The sequence below is a fragment of the Alexandromys fortis genome, unplaced genomic scaffold, assembly GCF_014885135.2.
Source record: "Alexandromys fortis isolate MF-2015 unplaced genomic scaffold, M_Fortis_MF-2015_v1.1 scaffold_80, whole genome shotgun sequence".
In the NCBI taxonomy this organism is placed as follows: domain Eukaryota; kingdom Metazoa; phylum Chordata; class Mammalia; order Rodentia; family Cricetidae; genus Alexandromys; species Alexandromys fortis.
This window is the reverse complement of record NW_026068174.1, coordinates 2,128,308-2,149,863: the sequence shown is the minus strand read 5'-3', so window position 1 is coordinate 2,149,863 and position 21,556 is coordinate 2,128,308. Positions and strand designations below refer to the sequence as shown.

At 49.9% G+C, this 21,556-nt stretch overlaps 1 protein-coding gene across 2 annotated transcripts in view; it reads right to left on the bottom strand.

Moving 5' to 3' along the window:
• Positions 1–6,920: 6,920 nt before the first annotated feature.
• Asic2 (acid sensing ion channel subunit 2) overlaps positions 6,921–21,556 on the bottom strand; it is a 1,083,285-nt gene continuing 1,068,649 nt past the window's right edge. Inside the window, exons 5-10 of one of the 2 annotated variants that reach the window (XM_050128719.1) lie at positions 19,299–19,355; positions 17,862–18,015; positions 13,679–13,770; positions 10,304–10,383; positions 8,518–8,586; positions 6,921–7,881 (exon numbers count right to left, since the gene is read on the bottom strand). In XM_050128719.1, the coding sequence (XP_049984676.1) occupies positions 7,780–7,881; positions 8,518–8,586; positions 10,304–10,383; positions 13,679–13,770; positions 17,862–18,015; positions 19,299–19,355 (554 nt within the window). In that variant the 3' untranslated portion in view covers positions 6,921–7,779. The remainder of the gene's footprint in view (positions 7,882–8,517; positions 8,587–10,303; positions 10,384–13,678; positions 13,771–17,861; positions 18,016–19,298; positions 19,356–21,556) is intronic. The other variant, XM_050128718.1, reaches the window with a different exon arrangement.

Below are 21,556 nucleotides of genomic sequence, written 5' to 3'. Positions count from 1 at the left end.
AGTGTCATCGTCGTAGGTGTCGTTGTTGTGAGGGTGTATATATGTATCTCTGTGTGTGTGTGTGTGTGTGTGTGTGTGTGTGTGTCTTTCTTTATTGGGCGCCTTGCTCTTTAGTGCCCTCTAGAGGCAGGAGATTCAAGTGGCACTGTTAATAGCTGGTCAGTTCTTGGAAGAGGAAGTCATAAGGCGCTGCCTGCCCTTAGGAGGCTGGAAGATGGAGTGGAGCTTGCCACCAGTGGGTTTAGAGGGCAGCAAAATGCGGAGTGCCTTTTCCAGTATGTGGGAAGTTCTGAGGAAGGCAGCACTGCCCTCACTGACAGGACCTGTCTCAGGTACCAGGGACATCTGTATTTAAAGGAGTAAGGCAGGCAGTCTTGAGATGGTTAGAATAGCAGTTGTCGTAGTTAGGGCTGCTACTGAGAGGAAGAACCATGGCCAAAAGCAACTTGGGGAGGGAATGGTTTATTGGGCTTACACTTCCTTATCATGGTTCATCACTGAAGGAAGCCAGGACAGGAACTCAGGCAAGGCAGGAGCTGATGCGGAGGCCATGGATGGGGTGATGCTTACTGGCTTACTCCTCACGGCTTGCTCAGCCTGCTTTCTTACAGAACCCAGTACCACTGTCCTGCCCACAAAGGGCTCGGACCTCCTACATCCATCACTAATTAAAAAAAAATTCTCTACAGGCCTGTCCACAGCCCGGTCTTAAGGAGGCATTTTCTCAGTTGGCATTGCCTCCTCCCAGATGATTCTAGTCTGTGCCAAGTTGACATAAAATTAGCCAGTACCGCAATAGAGGTGATGGGAGGATGACGTGTAAGAAGAATGAGTCTTGAGTTTAGACTGTAGCATCCTCTACAAGGGTTTTCACTGGATTCTGTGTAAGCTGTGAGTTGAGGCATGGTTAGTGGCTCCTAGGGGGATGCCACCCAATGTTCCCTTTCCCTAAACTGTTGACAAATACTGGAGGAGTGGCTGAGAACCTACAGTTGATGAAATAGGTCCGTTTCCATTTACTACTGGACTGGTCAATGAATGATAAAACAAGGGAGCTGTTTATCCAAGTGGACAGTGGTAAAACATCTTGCTAAGAGGTGACATTGATGACTAATAGATCGATTAAATCACACAAATACCCTGTGCTGACCATGTGCCATGCATTATCTGATTTATACCTGGGGACAATAATAATGATGTGGGCACCACTATCCTCTCATTCTGTAGATAAGGACACAGATTCAGGGAAGGACATTTTGTACCCAAGTCACTCTGACCTCCTGAGTGTATACAGTCACCATACACGGACCAGGGGCTGATGCTCAGAGATCCAGGGCTCCTCTGTGTTGGATGCTTTAGCTTCAGATGCCTGTACCTGCATTCTCTGATAGCTCCAGTGGGCCTCATTCAGTTAGTCTGGGAAGAGAGCCCAGGAATGGGTAAAATGGGGCTCCTGGAAGTGAGAGGAGAATTCTTAAAAGGATGTGGAGACTGCTATCCTGGCCTCAGGCCTCTTCGAAGTAAGGTTGAACAGTGTCAGGTCTGGGAAAGGGGACCCTGGAGGCTCGGGCTAGGGTGTTGACTGGGGGCAGGTGGAGATGGAGAAGGCATAAAGAGGAGAGAGTGCTCTGGTCAAAGTTACAAAGGCCTGGATTATGGTGAGGGTTGGCAGCGCACAAGCTCTCCTAAGAGCGGAAACTAGAGGAGCACCGGGTCCCAAACCCAGTGCCTAAGAGAATGTTCAGGTCTCTTAGGTACCCTGGTTACAACGTGGGGCTTCCCCATTTCTCGACCACTCGCCCCTACAGTCTTCTGCTCATGGAAGCTTGTCTACTTGACCTCTTGTTGTTGTATTGTGCATCTCTCTCCCGTGTTTGTGTGTGTGTTGTGTGTGTGTGTGTGTCTGTATGTGTGTGAAGGTACATGTGGCTGTCAGAAGTTAACCTTGGGGGTGCTCCTCAGACACAGTTCTCCCCCCTCTCTCTTTCTCCTTCCTTTTTTCCTTCTTTTCTTTTCCTTCATTTTTGCAGCAGGGTCTCTTACTGGCCTGGAACTCATTGACTAGGATATGGGCTGGCCATTGGGCTCCAGGGATCTTCCTGTTTCTGCTTCTCCAGCATTAGGGTTACAGATATGTACCCCTGTGACCGGCTTTTTTTTGTTTTTGTTTTTGTTTTTGCTTTTGTAAATGTGGGTTCTGGAGATTAAATGTGGTCCTTACACTTGTGTGGCAGGCATTTCTCAGCCTGGATGCTTATTAGAGGAATACTGCTTACTTAAGGGCCACAGGGGCCAGTGCATTCTTGGGCTGGTGGTCCTGTTAGAAAGCAGACTGAACAAGCCATGAAGCCCCAAACCAGTAAGCAGTATTCCTCCATGGTCTCTGCATCAGCTCCTGCCTCCCAGGGTTCTGCCTTGACTTTCTTTATGATGGACTGGGACTGGGGCTGGGACATGCAAGGTGAAATAAACCCTTTTCTACACAAGTTGCTTTGGGTCATGATGTCTTATCACAGAACTTGAAACTCTAATAAGACAGGATCCCTGCTTTAAAAAAAAAAAAAAAAGCAAATGAAATCCAAGAGCAAGGGCACGACAAGCTTCAATGGCCATCCAAGAACATCACGTTCTTGCTTCCCTCCTCCTCTAGCATCCAGGCTGTGAGCACATCTGTAAAGCAGGTGTTACAGTTGCTGTTCATGTATTCGGGTCTCTCCAGCTCTTAGCATCACCACACGCATAAACTGATTTTATAAAATCCCATTTCTGAGTTTTCCTGTGCGTGTTCGTTTTCTGCTCACTCATTCGCGATGCCATCTGTGAGAACAGGCTCCATTCACGAACGGCAGCAGGGGTCAAAGGGTTAAAAAAATTAAGGAGGAAAAAAAATTGAAATGGATCAAACCCTATCCTTTGTTTTCCCTTCCGCAAATTGAAAAACGACCGTCATTATGCCATTCTGGGAGAAGAAACATCGGTCCCTCTTTTGTGTGCTACGTGGGCTCTTTGGGAAATAGTCAGCACTTTCTAGGTGACGGGCAGCATCCGTGGAGCCATGGAGGGCCACAGATGGGCTCCAGGGCTTATGCCTTGAGCCCAGCCTCATGGCCATGAAAATCTTTCCTGGGAGGGGGATTCCTAGCTTTCACTTTATCTAAAATGACACAGCGATCCAAACAAGATTAAGAATCAATACGCTTCAAGAAGCAAAAAGAAAAAAAAATCATGGAAAAAGTATCTTATGTACTTGCTTGCACGTGTGCTTGCGCATGCATGTTCATTTCTCCCTTGCATGTCTCTGTTTGGGGGTCCTTTACTTGGTCCAGTCTCCTAAACTCTGCCTATTCTAACTGGGACCCGGCTTATACCTCACTTCACGCCCCTTCACCTGGAACCCAGATCTACCTGTATGTTCGTCAGTGTTTCCATTCAGACTATAAACGTCATGAGGGCAAACGCCTGGTACACAGCAGTTGAGGTGAATGAACGGTGGGCCTGTGTTCTTCACGTTTTGGCTGTTGGCCTCTTGTTTGTCTTCCTGTTCCTCCACTTTGCCAGGAAGCTTGCTCCATGCAGGATGGGGACGGCCCCCATTATGTGGACCAGGATGGCAGAACTCTCCTGCGGAAGGAAATCTTTGATCTCTTTGACCTCTCTGAAGCCCCTCTCTTCTCTCTGAGGAATCCAGTCACTGGGGCCGACGGGGACCTTTGGCTGAACACTCCAAGAATGGCAGGTTTCAAGTCTGTGAAGGACGAGGTCACCGGGCTTCTCCTTGGACCTCTCTACTCAGATGGGCTGAGCCCAGCTTCCTGGAAGGGACATATCACCTGGCAAGCCCACACCTGTGGGCGGCAGGATCCCATTGCCGCCCCTAGCTTACTAGGAGCTGGACCCTCAGGGGACTTGAGTCTCTCATTTGTGATTGTCACACTAGAAGCTACTCTCTAGGCATGCTCACAGTTAAAACAGCCACAAAAATAGCTTCAATCTGGAGAGAGGAAAATAAAACAACTCTGGTGACTTTGCCAAAAACAACAAAGCCACAGCCTGTGCGCAGCCAGCGCGGTCCCTGGCACAGCTTGGATGCACACAGAAGGACTCATTCCTTTTGCTCCACTGACTGTAGCCGCCTCCTGGACTCTCTGTCTGTGAGGCCGCGGGCCACTCATTAATCAACTTATCTCAGCCTCCAAGGCCACTGAGAATCCAGCCTTGAGATGGGGCCACGGGACTGTTCTCAACCTCAAGTCTTTGTGTTGTTTTCAGTGATCCCTTTGATTGTGACATTGCTTGAGCGTCCTCTGCACACCCGACACTCCCTGATGATCACTCAGAAAACATCTGTATATACATTTCTTAGGACACTTGTTTGAAATGACAGCAATATAAACGCCTTGTCACTTACTGGAATTTAGACTATCTTTTGTTAACAATTGATTGATACCTGAATTGCTTTGCTTTTTTGAATTTTATATATGTGTGTGTGTATACACACACACACACACACATGTATATATATAAACATTTAAATAGGTTAAGTATATAGACTTACCCTAAACTGAACCAAGCCAGAACCCCCAAATCGGAAGGGCTACGTAGACATGTGAGGCCCAGAGTAATACAGATGTGTCTGAACAGTCTTTGCCCCATCACAAAATGATCCCTCTGCCCGATTTATATTTTTCTGGAAGCTAGAAATCCATTGAAGCAGTTCAAATAGCATCTTCAGTTATCAGTTTTTAAAAATGTATGAAGTTGTTAAATTGGAAGAAGGCAGAGGCATCAGACAGGCTCCTAGCTATCCAAACAGGCATTTCACTTTGTTCCTGTCACTGATGGAAGCAAGTCTGAGGCCAGCCTTCAGACCCCTGTCCCTTCACATTTCAGCCACCAGTGGGACACTTCCCAGCTGGGTGAAGGGAGGAGTGAGCTTGTCTCAGGAGAGAGTTCCTTGGTCTGGCAAAGACTGAAAGAAAAATCACGTTTGGCCCTTTGTGCTTTAAGCAAGTCATCATGGTAGGTCTGCAAACAGAGCTGGGAGCCTGGGAGCTGAGGGGTACATCTTGACACAGTCGCTCATTCTGTGGGTGACCCAAGTAGGTCTCTCCCACCCCAGTTGGGTTTATTCACTGAGAAAAATGAAGGCGTTAGGCTATGTGACTCAACAGGCAGAATAATTCCCCATGAAGATGTTTCCAACCTGATCACTAGAACTCATGACCCTAGATAGTAAAAAGAGCTTCACAGATGTGCCGGAGGGAATAACTTTGCGACAGAGCAGGTTGTCCTGGATTGCCTGGTGGGCCCAATGGAGCCACAGAATGCCTTTAAAAGCGAAAGAGGGCAGAGGGAGGGAGGTCAGGGTTGGAGGGAAATGTGATATAGAGGGTCCTGGTGATGCGATGGGAGAAGACGGAGCAGCCCTAGATAACCTGAAATAAGCGGGAAGGGGCCATGAGTTGAGAAACATGGTGGGCCTCTAGAGGCTGAACGAGGTGTCATCGTCGTCCTCCCCCCACCCCCAGCTTCAAGAAAGAAATGCAATCTTGTCACTTCAGCCCAGTGAGACGGGTGCCAGACCTCCCAGGAGAGTAAGATGATACATTGTGTTAAATGACACCATGCTACTAGTGACTTACTGCCTCCACAATAGAAAACAACACAGGAAACTTCCCAGAGGAGCCATTCTGCCTTCTTAAGAATGGTTAAGAGTTCGGGCAACCACGGCGAGAGTCTGGGTACATGTTAGTGTGGGGGTGGGCATTGCAGCGGAACGCTTTCCTACCTGTTCTTGCAGTTTCCATCACCTCCTTCTGGCCAGGCTTATGCATGTGACAGGTGTATATATAGAACTTGTTCCAGCTGGTGGCAGATAGCATGGCCACAGTGCTTAGACTCTGAAGGGGTCTCATGCCAGACATGACCTGATCCGGCACCTTCCCTTCACATAGGGAAACTATGATCATCCTCAGATCAAGGGAGAGAGCCCAGAGAGGGCGAGAGTGTCGCCACCATCCGCTACTGAGAGGAGAGGCTCATGGGCCACAGCTGCAGACAACTCTTCAACTCAACACGCTGGAGAAATCACAGTGTGGTGAGGGGTAGGAGACAGAATGATAGAGTAGAAACTAGAACCGGAACCCCTGTTCTGACGGGTTCTGTCCATGAATACGCACATGGCGGGGGGGAAAGACTCAAGGTGCATCAGACCTGTCTCCAGTACTGGGCAGACCCTGACTTAGGAGTGCTGGGGCTTTGTGGCTGGAAGGCAAAACCTAGCCTAGAGGAACTGTCACCATGGAACCAGCAAGGTGTGATTCTGCCCAAACAAGAAGCTCCCATTTGCCACTCAGAGGCTTCAAAGGGTGAGCATGCACCTGTGACCAGCAATGGCACCTTCAACCCGTGTCTCATTTGGATATCCTCTTTGGAGTTACATGCTTCAAGTGTGACTGATGAGGGACAAGGCAGGTCAGTTCCCTGGGGTAAGAATTGGGCATGAGAGAGGGTCAGATGCTGACGAGTGAGAGGCCACATTGGCTCTGTGTCTCACCTGAACTCACAGACAGGGTTGGGAGAACTCAGGGCGGCAGAGCTAGGCGCCCTGGAAGGTCTCTTTGTTAGGGTTTTCTGCCATGGGTAGCTTCTGTCTCTCCCTTTTAAACAACACTTACATTCGGTGGTGTCCTGCAGAACACAGGATTTGACCTGTTAGTGGATCACGTAGACAACTGATTAAGTCGTGGCTTAGACTAGGATAAAACACACAGTGCACACACCTTGGAAAGGGAGCGCGGTCGATGAACCTTGCAAGCACATTCTCCGTAGCTTTGGCTGGCAGCTCTGAGGCTTTCCTGCGCTCTCAGGGACAGAAAACTAGATGCGGAGAAAAGGCAGACAGATGTGGCCACTTCCACAAGACCAGCTTTTAATATGACTGTGGTTCAAAGCACGAATAAATAAACTCCAAAGAAAATGGAAAACCCAAACCGAACCTTGGAACATCAAAACCAAAGCCCATAGAACAGAGCAAACCGAAACAATCAACAGACGAACAAAAACAGCCCCCGCCCCCAACAAAACAAAACGAAAGGAAATTGAACTCTACAGCTGTGTCACAGGGTGAGAAGGACGTGGCTCCATGGACAAATACTGGGGTCCCCCAGGCCACTGTACCGCCTCCACTGGTGCTGGGATAAGAAAGAGGTCGGCACTGGTCACCTTTAGTGCAGGAGCCCCAGGGGCCGTTTAGGGGACAAGGGTTTGTGGGTAGGTTAAGAACCTTCACAAACAACACAAGGGTCAAACGTTGTAGAGAGTTCTGTGGTTTCCTTCTTGACCGTGCAGTTTTGATTCCAGAGCTGGGCTCAGGGTGGCTTTGGGGTTGGAACCTGGTCCCACTGCATGGGCAGCAGAGTGGGCTCTGGAAACTGTACGGAGAAAATAGCATGTACAAGACAGAAGTGGAGGTGGCGCCGTAAGAAGTCTGAGCATGCAGGTGCTTTGTACATCTGGCAGTGAGATGTGATGGCAGATTAGTTTTCGGACAGCTCCAGAGTGGGACTCATCAGTCCTATGAGGGACAAATGGCAAGGCCCGGGGCGGTTCATGTCAGCTGTGGCCGGAGTGAGGTTTGGCAGAAGTTCGCAATGTGTGCATAGGGGGGGGGCTCTCGCTTCTTTCTGTCATCAGGGGCCATTCCACCTGAGCTTGCTGTCCCCTGTCCTGGGTCTTGGGCCTTAAGGTCTGTTTGGAGGTGCTGGGTTGCCTGAGGTGTCAGCAGGCAATCTCCTCCAGCGTACCCAAAGCTGTCTGCAGGGGCACATTCACAGTGTGGCTGATGGTTTCAGAGTGGTTCGGCATTGTGTCACAGGTGCTCTGCAGGGAAAAGGAAGGGGCGCTTGTCACTCATTCAGAAAACTCTACTGCAAAGTCCTGGGAGTCTCTAACTATCAGGGTGATCAGCTGATCCGAACTTCAGGATTGGCCCCGGGGAAACAGAAGAGTCCCTGAGCAGGGTAGACCTGAAACGTTGTACCTCGCTCGAGGGTCCCAGGCTGCAGTGTGCAGAGGGTTGAGAGATGTGGGAAAAGGAAGGACCAGACAAGAGGCTGTGCCAGGGATGTGGTGCTGGGGTCAGTGTGGAAGGGGTCTGGTGGGGAGGGAGGGGAGTTGATGGAGACAGAGCTGGGGGAGGGGACACAGGTGAAAGGAGGTCATGACTCTGAGACACTCTGAGGAAGGAAGGGAGGTGGAGTGGGGATCACGGCTGGTGGAGCACTTCCTATCTCTGAAACGTAAGCACAATCTCTCCTAACCTCATCAGTTCCCTCTGAGGCTTTATGATCCTAGCAGATGCTTAGGGAGGCTAAGAAACTTCCCCCAGGCACACAGTCAGAACTCAGAGGACCTAGGCAGCACACAAGACAACTCTTGCTTCTTTGCTGTCTTCTCCTTCAGCAGAGGCTTGCCTTCTGTCCTACCGAGCCTCCAGTAGTCCAGAGTTGTCCTTACCATGTTCTCGTCATGGCTCCCTTCCTCCTCTTCTTTGCCAAGCAGGTCTAATAGCTTCTCTTTGATCAGCTGTCAGGAAGACAGGAAGTGCACAGTCAGGCTGGGAGGATGGTGCAAAGGCCAAAGGGCATCCTTCCTCAGGCCTGAACCAGGGGATCACACAGTGAAGGTGTGGCAGTGGCTGTTCGTACAAAGGCGAGAGCTCTGCCTTGTGGATGGCTCGAGGGCCTCACTCGCTCAAGCTCACCTTTTGGCTTTCATGTGATTTTGTTGCTCCAAACAGAGCTTGGGAGAGGGTGGGGGAGGGCTCCGCCTTGCTGTGTGGACCTCTTTCTCCAATGGAGAAGTTAAAGGCGCTGCTGGTACACTCAGATCCACATGGGTCCTAGAGAGCGTTCTGGGACCTCTTTCGCACTGTGTAGCTCAGGTTGGCTTCAAGTTCACCATCCTCCTGTCTCAACCTTCCTGGTGTTGAGATTACAGAGCTATGCCACCGCACCCAGCTTCATTAGTCACTTTCAAGGACTGCTTCCTCCACAAGATGAGGGCATGGCCAGGGTTATAACACTTTATTTGTAGCAATTAAGGGTAGTTCTTAAATATGCTCTCTAATGCGGCTCAATTTGCCGTTTGCTTTGTGCGGCTTTTCAGGAGGATGAATAAATAATGCAGAGTAAGAATCGGGCCTTCTTTGGGTTGTAATCACACGCCGAGGGACACACAAGTCTCTGCACTGGTCACAGGGGCTCTACTGAAATGATGCGTGGGGGGATTTTGCCTTTCCTGGAAGGCAACGGGGTGGCTGATGCTCAGCATCCGGAGGGAATATGCACCATGGGAGTCCTGTGGGACCTTTGGGATCACCCCCTGTTTCAGGGAGGCACACCCAGCCTGGAGTGAATTGCCCATCTGTGGCCAGGGACGTGGAGGTCACCAAGTGATCACCATGTCAGGGCAGTGCTGGCATGGAACCTATTCACAGGTAGGTGAGTCTGTTAATACAGCTGCTCTTCAGGTAGTTGGCCACAGCTGGTTCTCTGCCCAGATGAGCCATGGGCAGAGTAGACCAAGGTAGGCTTGCTCTTGCTAGGGTTAGGAAGTTGTAAGAGCTGACATGCTCCAGGGCCTCTGAGAATCTTTTAGAAATGTGGTCCCAACTGCATCTAGAGGGTCACATCTCCCTAGACTGTGTGTGGGTGGCAGAGGCAGTTCGTGGATACTGTGGTCTCGTTGGGGATTGATGAAGATTCCTGGGACACGTGTCCCCTCCCTAGGGCTGGCTAGGCCTTGGAAGACAGGCCACTCAGAGGACAGGCTTGTGGGTGGTGTGTACTCTTGAGTGTGTTGTGTGTAGTATGCAGATCTATGCTAGAGGTTTGAGTGTGTGTGTGTGTGTCTGTGTACACGCTGTGTGAATGCATGTGGTATATGTATGTTTAAGTATGAGCATGTAATATGTTGGGCACGTGACATGTTGCGTATGGATGTGGACTAGCTGGGGTATGAAACCTTGCCCTGGTCCCACTGTGTGAGGGACCCAAGCCTGGCCTCTGCACAGTCTGGCCTCTTCTCATTCCTCCACTCCCTCTCTGCGGCACAGGTCAGACCCAAGAGAGGGCCAGGGCTGCCGTTTCTTTCATATCCACCTCTCCTCGAGACTCCTGACTTATGCTCTGGAGAAGCGGGTTTGTGTGGGTGGAATGAAGTTATTGCTCAGCCATGCTTGGTTCTCAGTCTGGGCGTTCCACCATTTGGTCATTTCCCCAAGGGTAACCCCAAATCTTACCTCATAAATATAATCAAAGAGCTCTAGTATTGTAAGGATACTAGCACCAATAAACAATCCCATCTGACCACCAATGTCACCTGCAGAGGAAGGGAAAAGACCAGAGATTGGGTTTTACACACAGATCCAGGAAAGGGTGAAGAGATGAGGAGCTCTTGAGTGTGGCCCCTCCAAGGGAAGCCTGGGCCCTGTCGCAGGAGGGCCAGACTGTTGGCAGGTCCACCGTCACACGTATGTCATTAGCCAACAGGGTTGGGGGCTGATCACTCACTGATGAGGCTCATAGGCCTGTTTAGGGAGCAAATGAAGTCCTGAGTCAAAGTGTGTTGTTGACATGGGCACTGCCATGCCAAGGACCCCAGTGCCCCTACCTCATGGGAGTGGCAAAGCCTTCCCTGGGTGAGGCTCAGAGGGAAGGGAACACCTGCCTCTGGTCTGTGTGTGAATGTTAACAGTGTGTGCAAAAAATGCCGACCATAGCTTTCAACCTCAGATGTTTATGGCCTGGAGACTGCTCCTCCTGAGACTAGTGGAACCTGCTTCCTTGGTCAGCTATATATAATAATAACCCTGCCTCCTTGTTATTTATATGTAATAACCCCACATGCTTATCCAGCTGTGTGTGATGATAACCCTGACTATTTGTGCAGCTATATGTAATAACCCCACCTCCCTGGGCTCAAGATGGCTCCCTTTCGTTCCCTGCCACCCCCATCCTTCTAGTGCAAGCTTACTGAGGCACGTGTATGCCTGTGTGAGTGTGTCAGGTATGAGGTGTGCATTTGCAGTGGTGCACAGTGCAGCTGGAACACAGTCGGTAGAGACAGGGTGCAGGATGTATGTAGGCAGCATGTCTGATCACTGATGGCTTTATGTGCATGCATATCTCTGTCTACTTTAGGCACACAGAACGCATCTATGTGTGTGTGCTAGAGGTGGCTAGAGTGTGCCTGAGTGTGTACAGCAAGTGTGAGCATTATGTAGGTATAGGTGTGTTCCTGTGTGTACCATGTAGGCATATGTAACAAGTATGTGGACATAAAGGCATAGATTGTGTCTGCCTAGGTTTGCTGTGTGTATGGAGGTGCCTCTGAAGCTATGTGGTAAGACATGGGGCTGTGTAAGTGTGTGTGTATGTTCTGGTTCTGGAGCACCATGGGTACATGGACCTGTAGGCTGGTTTCAGTGTACATGCCGTCTGTTAGCATGGGGGTGTTGTGTGGTGTGCATACGGGGTAGTGGTGGGAGAAGGCTGAGCTGGGCTTGATGGCTGAAGGTTTGTATGTGGTACACACTTCCCTCACAGGAGGCACAGATGGCGGCACCATTTCCTCACAGGCTATTCTGGGCGGGAACAAGATGCTGGGAACAAGTTCATCCTTATATCTGATGCAGACGTGACAGATTCAAAGCCTGAACCCTTTTTGCGCTCTCTCTCTCTCTCTCTCTCTCTCTCTCTCTCTCTCTCTCTCTCCCTCCCTCCCTCCCTACCTCTGTGTGTGTAAGAGAGAGGGGGGAGGGAAGGAAGGGAGAGAAAAAAGATAATAGAAGGGAGAGAGAGGGAAAAAGAGGAGGGAGATAGGGGGAGAGAGAGGAAGAGCAAGAAGAGAGAGAAGGAGAGAGAGGAAGGGAGGGAGGGAGGGAAAGGGAGAGAGAGAGAGAGAGCGAGCAGGAGCACACCCATGCTCATGCAAGCTTGATCCTCTTTGGGGAGGAAAGGGGAAATAACAGGCCTTCCATGGCTGAGTGAGGGGGCATGGCCTGTGCTCTGTGACTCCGGGCCTTTAACCACAATAACCTTCATAGAGGCCTAAATGACAGCTACCCCCACATAGCTGGCACTGAACAAAGGCTTTGTCTCTCTCCTCCTAGATGAAGTATAAAATGCCCCCATGGCGCTGGTCATACCAGACAGGGCTGAGTTCCAGCATGGTGACTATCTAGGGCCACAGACCACTATTGATGGCCTTTATCTGAGCTAACTGCCACAGTGAACTAGGGATGATGGTTCAAGTCCATTGTCGACTAGATTGGGGACAATTAACTAAGTTTGGGGACAACTCTCAATATGTGAGGTACCTAATCCCATGAGCTGGGGGCCTGGAGATAGAAAGGGAAAAATAAAAAGGGAAAAAGAGAAAGGAAAGAGCCTGCATGCACAGATATATTTTCTCCTTCCTTCCCTCCCTCCCTCTCTCCTTCCTTCCCTCCCTCCCTCTCTCCCTTCCTCCTTCCTTCCCTCCCTCCCTCCCTCTCTCCCTCCCTCCTTCCCTCCCTCCCTCTCTCCCTTCCTCCTTCCCTCCCTCTCTCCCTTCTTCCTTCCCTCCCTCTCTCCCTTCCTCCTTCCCTCCCTCCTCCCCTTCTTCTCCCTGTTTTCTGGCCGCCATGATGCTAGCTGCTCCACTCCATCACTCTGTTCCCACCATGCTGGCCTGCAAACCCCGAAACCATGAGCCCAAACAAGCCTTCACCCTCTTTAAGCTGTTTTTCTCAGGCTTTTTCCTAGTGCTGGAAAGTCAGGTGACATACTGGGTGATTTACAGAAACCAGAGGTCCAGCCAGGTGAAGCCCCCTCCCTGTCCATGGCCTCACAGCTTGCCTTCAGAAAGCCCTTGGATTCAAAGCCTGCTCTTCCTTCTATACTTTCAGGCCTGCCCCTCCCAGGATGCCACTATCACTGAGATCAGTCTCAGGGACAACTGCCACTACTCCTAGGCACTGTGTCCTTTCTTTAGAGAGGCTAGGAGGTGGCACAAGTTGAAGGGTTGGCCCTTGACCAGAATGTGAATGTCCAGATGGGCTAGGGCAGGGATGATCTTAGTTCCTTGCGTGCATTAGATCCCATCAGGACCAGGGCAGCCAATGTGAACTTGTGTGGGAGTGGCAGTCAGATTGGTGGCCATGGGAGACATCATCTCTTCTTTCCTGTTTGAGAAAGGGCTCTGGGTCCAGGGGACAACACTCAGCTTCTCAGTGCATTGCTGTCCAGGCTCTACCTGGGAACTTTATAATTTGGATGCCTAGAGACCACGTAAGTTGAACATACCCACCCTCCTTCCATGCTCTGCTAGCATTCGGGTCCTGGGACGCTGACTCCAACCTAGAGACAGACTATGAAATCCGAGAGGGTAGGCCTGAGGATGCCCTGTGAGACCTTTTTGTTTGCTCCTCGCTGCACAGAGGAGACCTGAGGCCTTAGGCTGAGGCCTGAACTGGATCTATAACCGCTACCTCAGCAAGTACACAGAGAGTAACTAGTACGTTAACAAGTGTGCCTCCTCGGGAGGCTTACATATCTGTCTGCCTGTCTCCCGCCCACCTCCCCATGCCCATCCAAGAGATGTGGAAATTTATGTGACAGACATTCCAACTCACCAAGTAAGGCAGCGACTTCATACGCCTTCTTCTGTTCAATTGTCTCGTAATTGAGCGCTTCAAAAAATATATCCAGGACAAGAATGTTCTCTCTGCAGAGAGAAAATTAAACCCCTCACACAGTTAAAACCCTCAGCATTCACAGGACTGGCCAATCCAGCTTTCCCATGGATGGATAGAGAAAGGGAGGCCCAGGGAGCTGCCAAAGGTAGAGCTCTAGAGCCAGCTGAATCCCTGTTTGTCCTTGACTCTACCTCCCCCTTGGTAACCTTTTTGGGAGTCCATCCTGGACCCAAGTCCCTGAGTCTTCTGGGGTCTTCTTGATTTTTAGCGTGCAAATGAGCTCAGCAATCTCCTGACTAGGCTGGCGTCAATTCGGGTGTCTGCCCCAGGAGAATATCTAAGCGATAATGGTCACTCCGGAGAGTCCCCATCTTCCTCCTGAGATTCCTAACAAGCCTCTTGTGGTGGGAGACCCTAACCTGGCATGATTTAGTCAGTTGTCAGAGCTGGGGAAAATTGTAGAGAGCAGGCCCATGGCTGGCTGGGGAATTCCTGGCAGAAGCCCTGGGCTCTTTCTGTGACTTTCCTGCAGGCAGGTGTGTTAATGAGACACATCTTGGCAGAGAAACTCATTCCTGCTCGCAGAATGCCTTGCTAAGCAGCAGGGCCTGGTGTTTCCTACATCCTAGCCTCCTTCTGTGGGGCCTGACATGTCCTCCATGCCCCTTGTTTTGAACCTGTTGAATAGAAGTCATCTCAGGAAGGGGCCTGGCGACTGTCCTGGAATAGGAGAGTGGCTGGGAGAGAAAGAAGCAAGCGGCTCCCACACTGGAACTGTAGGGCAACGAACAGGCTCCCGTTCTCCCATCTGGCTTTCTCCCCGACTGCTGCCTGGAGGGCCTTTCTGAAATGGTTATGCTGACTTGAATTAAAGATCCCAATCCAGTTTCTTAGTCACACAAACGACCACTGCAGATGCTCCACAGCCAGGCATGGCCAGGGGCTACCACATTGGGGACCACAGGGGTAGAATCTATCATTCCAGAATGTTTTATCAGGGAGCAGAGTTCAAGAACACAAATCTGACACAGACTGTTGTCATTGCTCTTGGTTGACGCCCCACCCCACCCCAATGAGGCAAGTAAGAACTAATGGTAAAGACATCACACATATTTTGGTGACAGGGCGTAGAGAATCAGGCAGGAACTGAGCTGGAAGCTTCCTCCCTGCTGCCCAGCTTTCAAGTTGACATGTAGGTGCTGAGGTAGAAAAGTTGTCATTGGTCTTACTCAGCTGTGACCCCTGTGAGATACAATACTAACCAGCCGGGGGAGATATACCCACTGGTGCAATATGGCATGAAGGTTACAGGGGTAACCAACTGCTTTCTGATTGCATTTGAGGCCTCTTTCACAAGAGAGAATCTATACCCACTACTGTAAACCTTCTCAAGAGCCCAAGGCTAGGGAGATTATACCCCCACCCCCGGGAGGGGGTCTAGTACTTTTGTTTTTGCTAAAGGGACATGTGTCAAACTGCCTTCTAAGTCCTTAGTGCAGCTCTCAGCACATGCTCAGAGAAGCTTCTGTTGCAGTGAACAGTCAGTTCTAACACCGAGACTCATAACTGGTTGAGGTACAGAGAGTAAGCGATTGTTGAATGCTAATTTCTAAATGGAACACCCACACCAGCTCCTCCATGCTCCCAAGGCTTGGGCAACGCCATGGAAAAGAAGGCAGAAAGGATGGAAGAGCTGGAGGATAGGGAGGAGTGCAGTGAACCGCTCTGGACACACCGAGGCCACCCACTGCATCTGCTAACTCAGTGGCTAAGGTTTCCTGAATAGGACCTGTACAAGACAGGACCCATCAGCATTCCTGCATGGTTGGGGGAAGACTCACAGGGCCTCACCCAGTGGTGGCTAAGGGAGAAGGAGCTTTCTTCAGGGGTATAACCACTGGTAACTTGTCTACACTTCAGTACATAACTTCACTCATGCTCGTGTGAGCAACCCTAACTGCAGGACACAAGCGCTCCCCAAACAACATGAAAGAGGGGGAGGGGGGTCTTTGGGGAAGAAGAAGAGTCTGCAGGAGGGGGCGGGGGACTGAAAGTTAACAACTTGAGAAATGGCCACAAGACATCACATATATTACGAAATTGTCAACATAACTTAGTAAATAAGTAGAATACAGATTTGATCAGCTGGGCATGGGGACATGGGCCTATAATCCTAGCAATGGGACCTGAGGCAGGAGGATCATGAGTTTGAGGCCAGCCCTCAAGCACAGTGAGACCCTATCTCAAATAAAATTATAAAATACAAATTGACTTTCTAATCATTCAGCTGCTCCCTAGTCTAACACAAAGTCTACCCCCTGAAACTCCCCTCTATTAGCTTATCCTATAGGACCTGTGACATGTCCATCTTTCCCATTGTCTCTGATCCACCCTGTGCCAACTCTGTCCTAAGTTCCCCCACCCCCAGGATACACTCTCTGGCTCATTTACTGTGTCAAGGGATTTCTGTGCCCCAGGTCTCAGCCAGAAGAGTCAGTACTTGGTAGAGAGCAAAGAACAAGAAGAAGTTCCTGCCACTGGGGAGCTTCCTACTATGATGGATGAATGTGTAGCGTAGCAATAAAGGAGGCCTCAGAAAGGGAAAGAAAGTTAGAAACCGGAGAGGGGCTGTCTAAGTCTCCTAAGAGACGATCAGATCCCACAGCCTGAAGAAATCAGGCTATGTCCTCCTGCCCAGCATCTCTGTTGTCTGTGCTGTGGCCGACAGATATTTATTAGTGGTACCTGGCTTCTGTAGGCTGTTTGTCATGTATGCTATCCCAAACTAAACCACATTATAAAGTTCCGCCCAGCCCCTGAAAACCTACAAAAGCCAGCTAACCCTCCTGTTTGGGAGGGTCATCTGAAGGCTTTCTTCTCTGGGTCCCTCCCTAGCCCCTGCCACCCACCCCTTTCACTGTGGCTCTATAATTTTTCTTTTTAATGATTTGTTTATTTTTATTTCATGTACAGTGGTTTGCCTATATGAGGGTGTTAGAACCCTTGGCACTGGTGTTACAGACAGTTGCAAGCTATGATATGGGTGCTGGGAATTGAACCCTGGTCCTTTGGAAGAGCAGCTAGTGCTCTTAACCACTGAGTTATCTCCCAGCCCCATGGTTCTTTCTTTATCTCTCTTCCTCTTTCAGCTACTCCCGTCAGTGAAGCACCTTTCCAGGCTTTAAAGGGAAGCCTTTCTTTCCCTTCAAGGTCTCAGCACACGGTTTTTGACATGCTGTTGTTTCTTTCTAATACACTCCCACTTCAAGGCCTGCTCATGGTTTTGGATCTTTCTCCTGATAAGTCTAGTTGGTTTTCTTCTTCTTTTAAATATTTTTTTCTACATGTGTGTATGTCTTGGTGTGTAAGTGCATGTGTGTGTGCCTGCGTGTGCATGTGTGCATGTGTGTGTGCCAGTGCGTGTGATACATAGCAGGGGCCAGAAGAGGGCTTCAGATCCCTTGGGGCTGGAGTTGCAGATGTTTCTGAGCTGTCTGATATGGGTGCTAGAATCTGAACAGCACTCTTGACTGCTGAGTCATCTCTCCACGCCCCCGCCCCTTAAACCTCATTCCTGAAGGATAGTTGTGTCAGCTCCTTTCCAGAACAGAACCGCCTGTTTAACAGCAAGTCACACACTGTAGCAGTATTATAAAGGAACACACCACAGTGCCTGGGGAGGAGAATACTCTGACTTTCTATGGCAATGCTGTTTAAATGGGAGACAGGTACCATGAGGAAGCAGGCGGGCAGAGTGGCTGGAAAAGTGTTTCCGGAAAAGGGAACAGAGGCTCAAGTCCCACCAGGAGAAATGATATATTCTTTAGAAAGGTCAAGCTCTCCCTGAACCTTGCCCTGAGCAAAGTGCAGTCAACTACGGTTTGCCCCTAGTGTCTGCATATCTCAATTATAGCCAACTTCGTCCCAGACGGCAGTGCCCTATGTGGCATTTAATCCTGCACTTATCTCCCCAGGAGGCTGCAAGCTCTTTGTGGCTTTGTCTTCTGAGCTTGGCACACAGCAGGTGCTCAATTAATGTTTGCTAAATTGAGCTAACTGCTTGCTTTTTGCCTCTTTCTGCATGCCTCCTCCCCACCCTCTCCCCTCCCACTTAACTTACGAGATATATTTTTCAGATTTGTTAAATTTCTTCTCCAGGTACTTGGCTGACGTCTTGCTGGGGATCTTCACCATGGAGAGCTCTTTGTTGTAGCGGGTCAGGTTGCAGGGTGTCCTGCAGAGACAGTAATTGCTGTCCTTTTCTGCCAGGAGGCCTGGAGGAGAGAGGAGAGGGTCTCAGGCAGGCGTGGGTGGGGGCGAGGCTCTCTGGCCCAGCATACCTGGATTCTAGGTATTAAAATGCAAGGCAGGAGGGGCAGCTGGGCCCCAGGAAAATGGGCTAGGGAATTGCTGAGCAGGGGTGGTGCCAGGGGCTTGTTTTCTTTCTGCTTGCTGTTACTGCCCTCTGGACCTTTCAAAGTGTTTGATCCATTATCCCTTTTAGGGAGGCCTGGCCCCCCATTCCCAGGGCTTTCTTCTGTTTCTAGCATCAGTGTTCTGACCCCCAAAATGAGCCACCATGGAAGTTAACATGGAGAACACTGTGCTAGGAGCTCAGGACTTCATGCTCCCCATAACCAGCGCCACGCCCTCTGCCTGCCGAGATGCTATCCAGGAAAGATTCTTGAATCCTTATCCTGGAGCAACCTAAACCTCCTCCCCTGACACCCAGAATGCAGCTCTCCGGGTCCTCTCCAACCAGACCAGGTGCTGTTCTCTGTCAGACTCTCTTTCTGACCAAACTTTAGCCAGGCCCTTGAGAGCGGCTTCTCCACTGCTCAGCCCAGCTTTGGTAAGAAGCCTGCTGAAGGCAAGCAAGAATTCGCACCTTGCTAGTCCATCACCCTGGCCTGCCTCCAGGAAGAATCCCAGCCCTGTGAGCAGCAAGCCTCCCCTCCCCTAACATCGCTGTACTTTCTCATCTCCTGACCTTTCACTGTGCTTGTAGGTGATGAGTCCCTGACTGCCGCTGCCTACCGTGATGAATCCCCTACCTCCGCTGCTGCAGTCGCCTTGATGTTTAATTGCAAGGGTCCAAAATTTTCTTAACCATTAGCAAGAAAAATGGTTCCTGCAGTACCTCCCTCCCTGCCTCCCTCCTTCTCTTCCTTCTTTCCTCTTTTGTTCTCCCTCACCCTTATGCCTCTTTCTTTTGGTTTTGTTATCTTTATTCCAAAGAAAGACTTTGCATGCACCGTAAACCAATCCTTGACTGCCCTCTCTTCATCTCTGGCCTCTCCTTATATCCTCCATTCTCTGTGAAATCTACTCCATCACCACCTCTGTGTATCCTTCTCTCCCTCAGTTCCCTTACAGCCCTCATCCACCTGTTTCTTCCTCTCCTCTCTCCCTCACCAGCTTCCCGCAGCTTCTCCTGGCGGACTTCTTTGTACACATCCCTTCCTTGTTCCTTTTCCCCAGGTTGACTTTGGTGTCCCCATCAGATGACCCCACAATCTCCACTTCACCTCCCACTCCCTCTGTCCCCAGTACTGACCGAGGGCAGGCTCTGCACACTCCTTGTGCTGCTCCGGAGTGCAGAAAGGAGCATCCCCTGAAGGGAAGAGAAGCCAAGAGAGAAAGAGCATTAATCACATAGGAGCCATGCATGCCAGTAGCTCCCCACAGGTCCAGGCAGCGAGTGACTTCCTGTAACCACAGGGAGAAGCTGCCTTCAGGAGACAGTCTGGTGGGTACCACTGGTCAGTGTCCTCAGATCTGGAGGTGACTTTTGATCTGCCATGAGGAGACCATGAGACTTGCCCGACCCTCTTTTGGTGGCTCACAATGGTGGATGATGGGGTAACTTGTCTAAAAGACTGGGGACAAGACGAGATGGGGTGGGGTGGAAGGAGGTTCCTTCTAAGCCAGGCGCCATGTGGTCTCCTTGAAAAAACTTGGGACTCAGCACCCAGCCTTCCAGACAGTGAGCTGCTAGGGGTAAGGTGGGGCTGGCAGAGGGGTCCATGCCATACCACGGCTGCTGCTTCTCAGCACACCACACTGCTGTAAGCATCTTGGGGTAGCTCTGTGCCCCCTCACGGCCCCGCCCATCCTCTCACGCAGATGCGATGTCACGATCTTGCCACGGTTGGGATGCTTGTAACCTCTCTTTGTCTGCTTGCCTCTGGCTCAGGTTTTATGGGAAAAGCTCATGGCTGGGGGTTCCGTCTGGGCAACAGGCAGGCTGATGCTGGTCTTCCTAGTCTTCCTCTCTGGGAGCTCTCTGCAGAGCGTTAAGATCTGTACTTTTGTTGATGATGATTGTTTTATTTTCTCCTCCTGTCTTTTCTTCTTTGCTAAACACTAAAGTCAAGATCCACTAGAAAGGTCTTTTTTGAGACCATTTTTCTCCAAGTCCCTTTTACAGCGCCGAAGAGCTGGTGCAATTCCCTTTCTCCAATAATAACATGTTAAGTGATGCGGTATCCATTTTGCCCAAAAAGTTCATAGGCAATTTTAATGTCATTATGTAAAACAACACACATTTATCCTCTTGCACTTTTGTAGGTCTGCAATCAGCCACAGGCATCACTGGTGTTGGGAGGGTTATGTTCTTTTCTGGAGGAAATAGGGCAGTTGATCTCAACCTTCCCGATGCTGCAAACCCTTTAATATAGCTCCTCATGTTGGGCTAACTCCCAATATAAAATTGTTTCATTGCTACTTCATAACTGCAATTTTGCTGCTGTCATGAATTGTAATGTAAATATCTGATAAGCATGAGATCTGATATGTGATCCCCAAATGGGTCACAATCTACAGGTTGAGAACCCAATCTAGGGGACAATTCACTGCCTTTGTAGCTTCTACAAGCCCCCTTCTGGATCTTCCCTCAGAGTTACCTGTGACCCCAGCCATGGGAGCAATGTTGATTTCAAGGCCCAGCATGGCTTACTTGGGCCCACTCCTATGTCTTTCCTTCCTAACATTAGTTCCCCTAATAATGCTCTGAACGGAGATAGTTTTAAAGATCAACAGTTCCAATCTTGGATGACTAAGATCATTACTGATCATTGAGAAAATTAATTCAGAACTCAGCCATTAGGAGACTCACGTGAGAGCTGTCACAACAGAAGCAACAGGTGATGAACTGTCCCCACCACAAGTATTTTGTTAAATAAGCTTAAATAATGTAGCACACAAGCACAAAAATATCAAAAGAAACAACAATGCTCCAACAACTCAGTAGGTCATTAGTAGACGTGACTTGTTCCTACCTCCTCATGCACTAATATGATCCCCACTGACTTTTGTAATTTCCAGGGCATCTTTACTTTTTCTTCTTCTTCTTTTTAAGATAATAAGTAAGAACATAGAGGGTCAGTAATGTGGGTCAGCCCACACAGTGACTGGAGAAGCCTGAAATAGAAGCTAAGGTCCATGCCTACAGTCCCAGTTACCCCTCCTTGCTACCACTGTCCTGCCCAAACCAGTTCCCACTCCACAGGCCTGCGTCTGACACGCTGACTGCCTCTAATGAGATGGCAACAGACGTTATTAGTCTGACGATGGAAGTGTCTGCACAGGCACATTCATTTGCTCACTAATAGACTTTTGCCGCACTCAAAAGAGTGCTAGACATTTGGATGCAAGAAGAGAAACATCTGGGTGGAAGCCGCAGACATCTGGGTGTTCAAACAGGCACATTATCAGGATGTGTAGATCACGAGTGTCCCGTTATCTGGATGTTGAACTCAGTACGCAAGAGGACCAGACAACTGGCAAGCATATGGAGCACGGGGATGGAGGTGA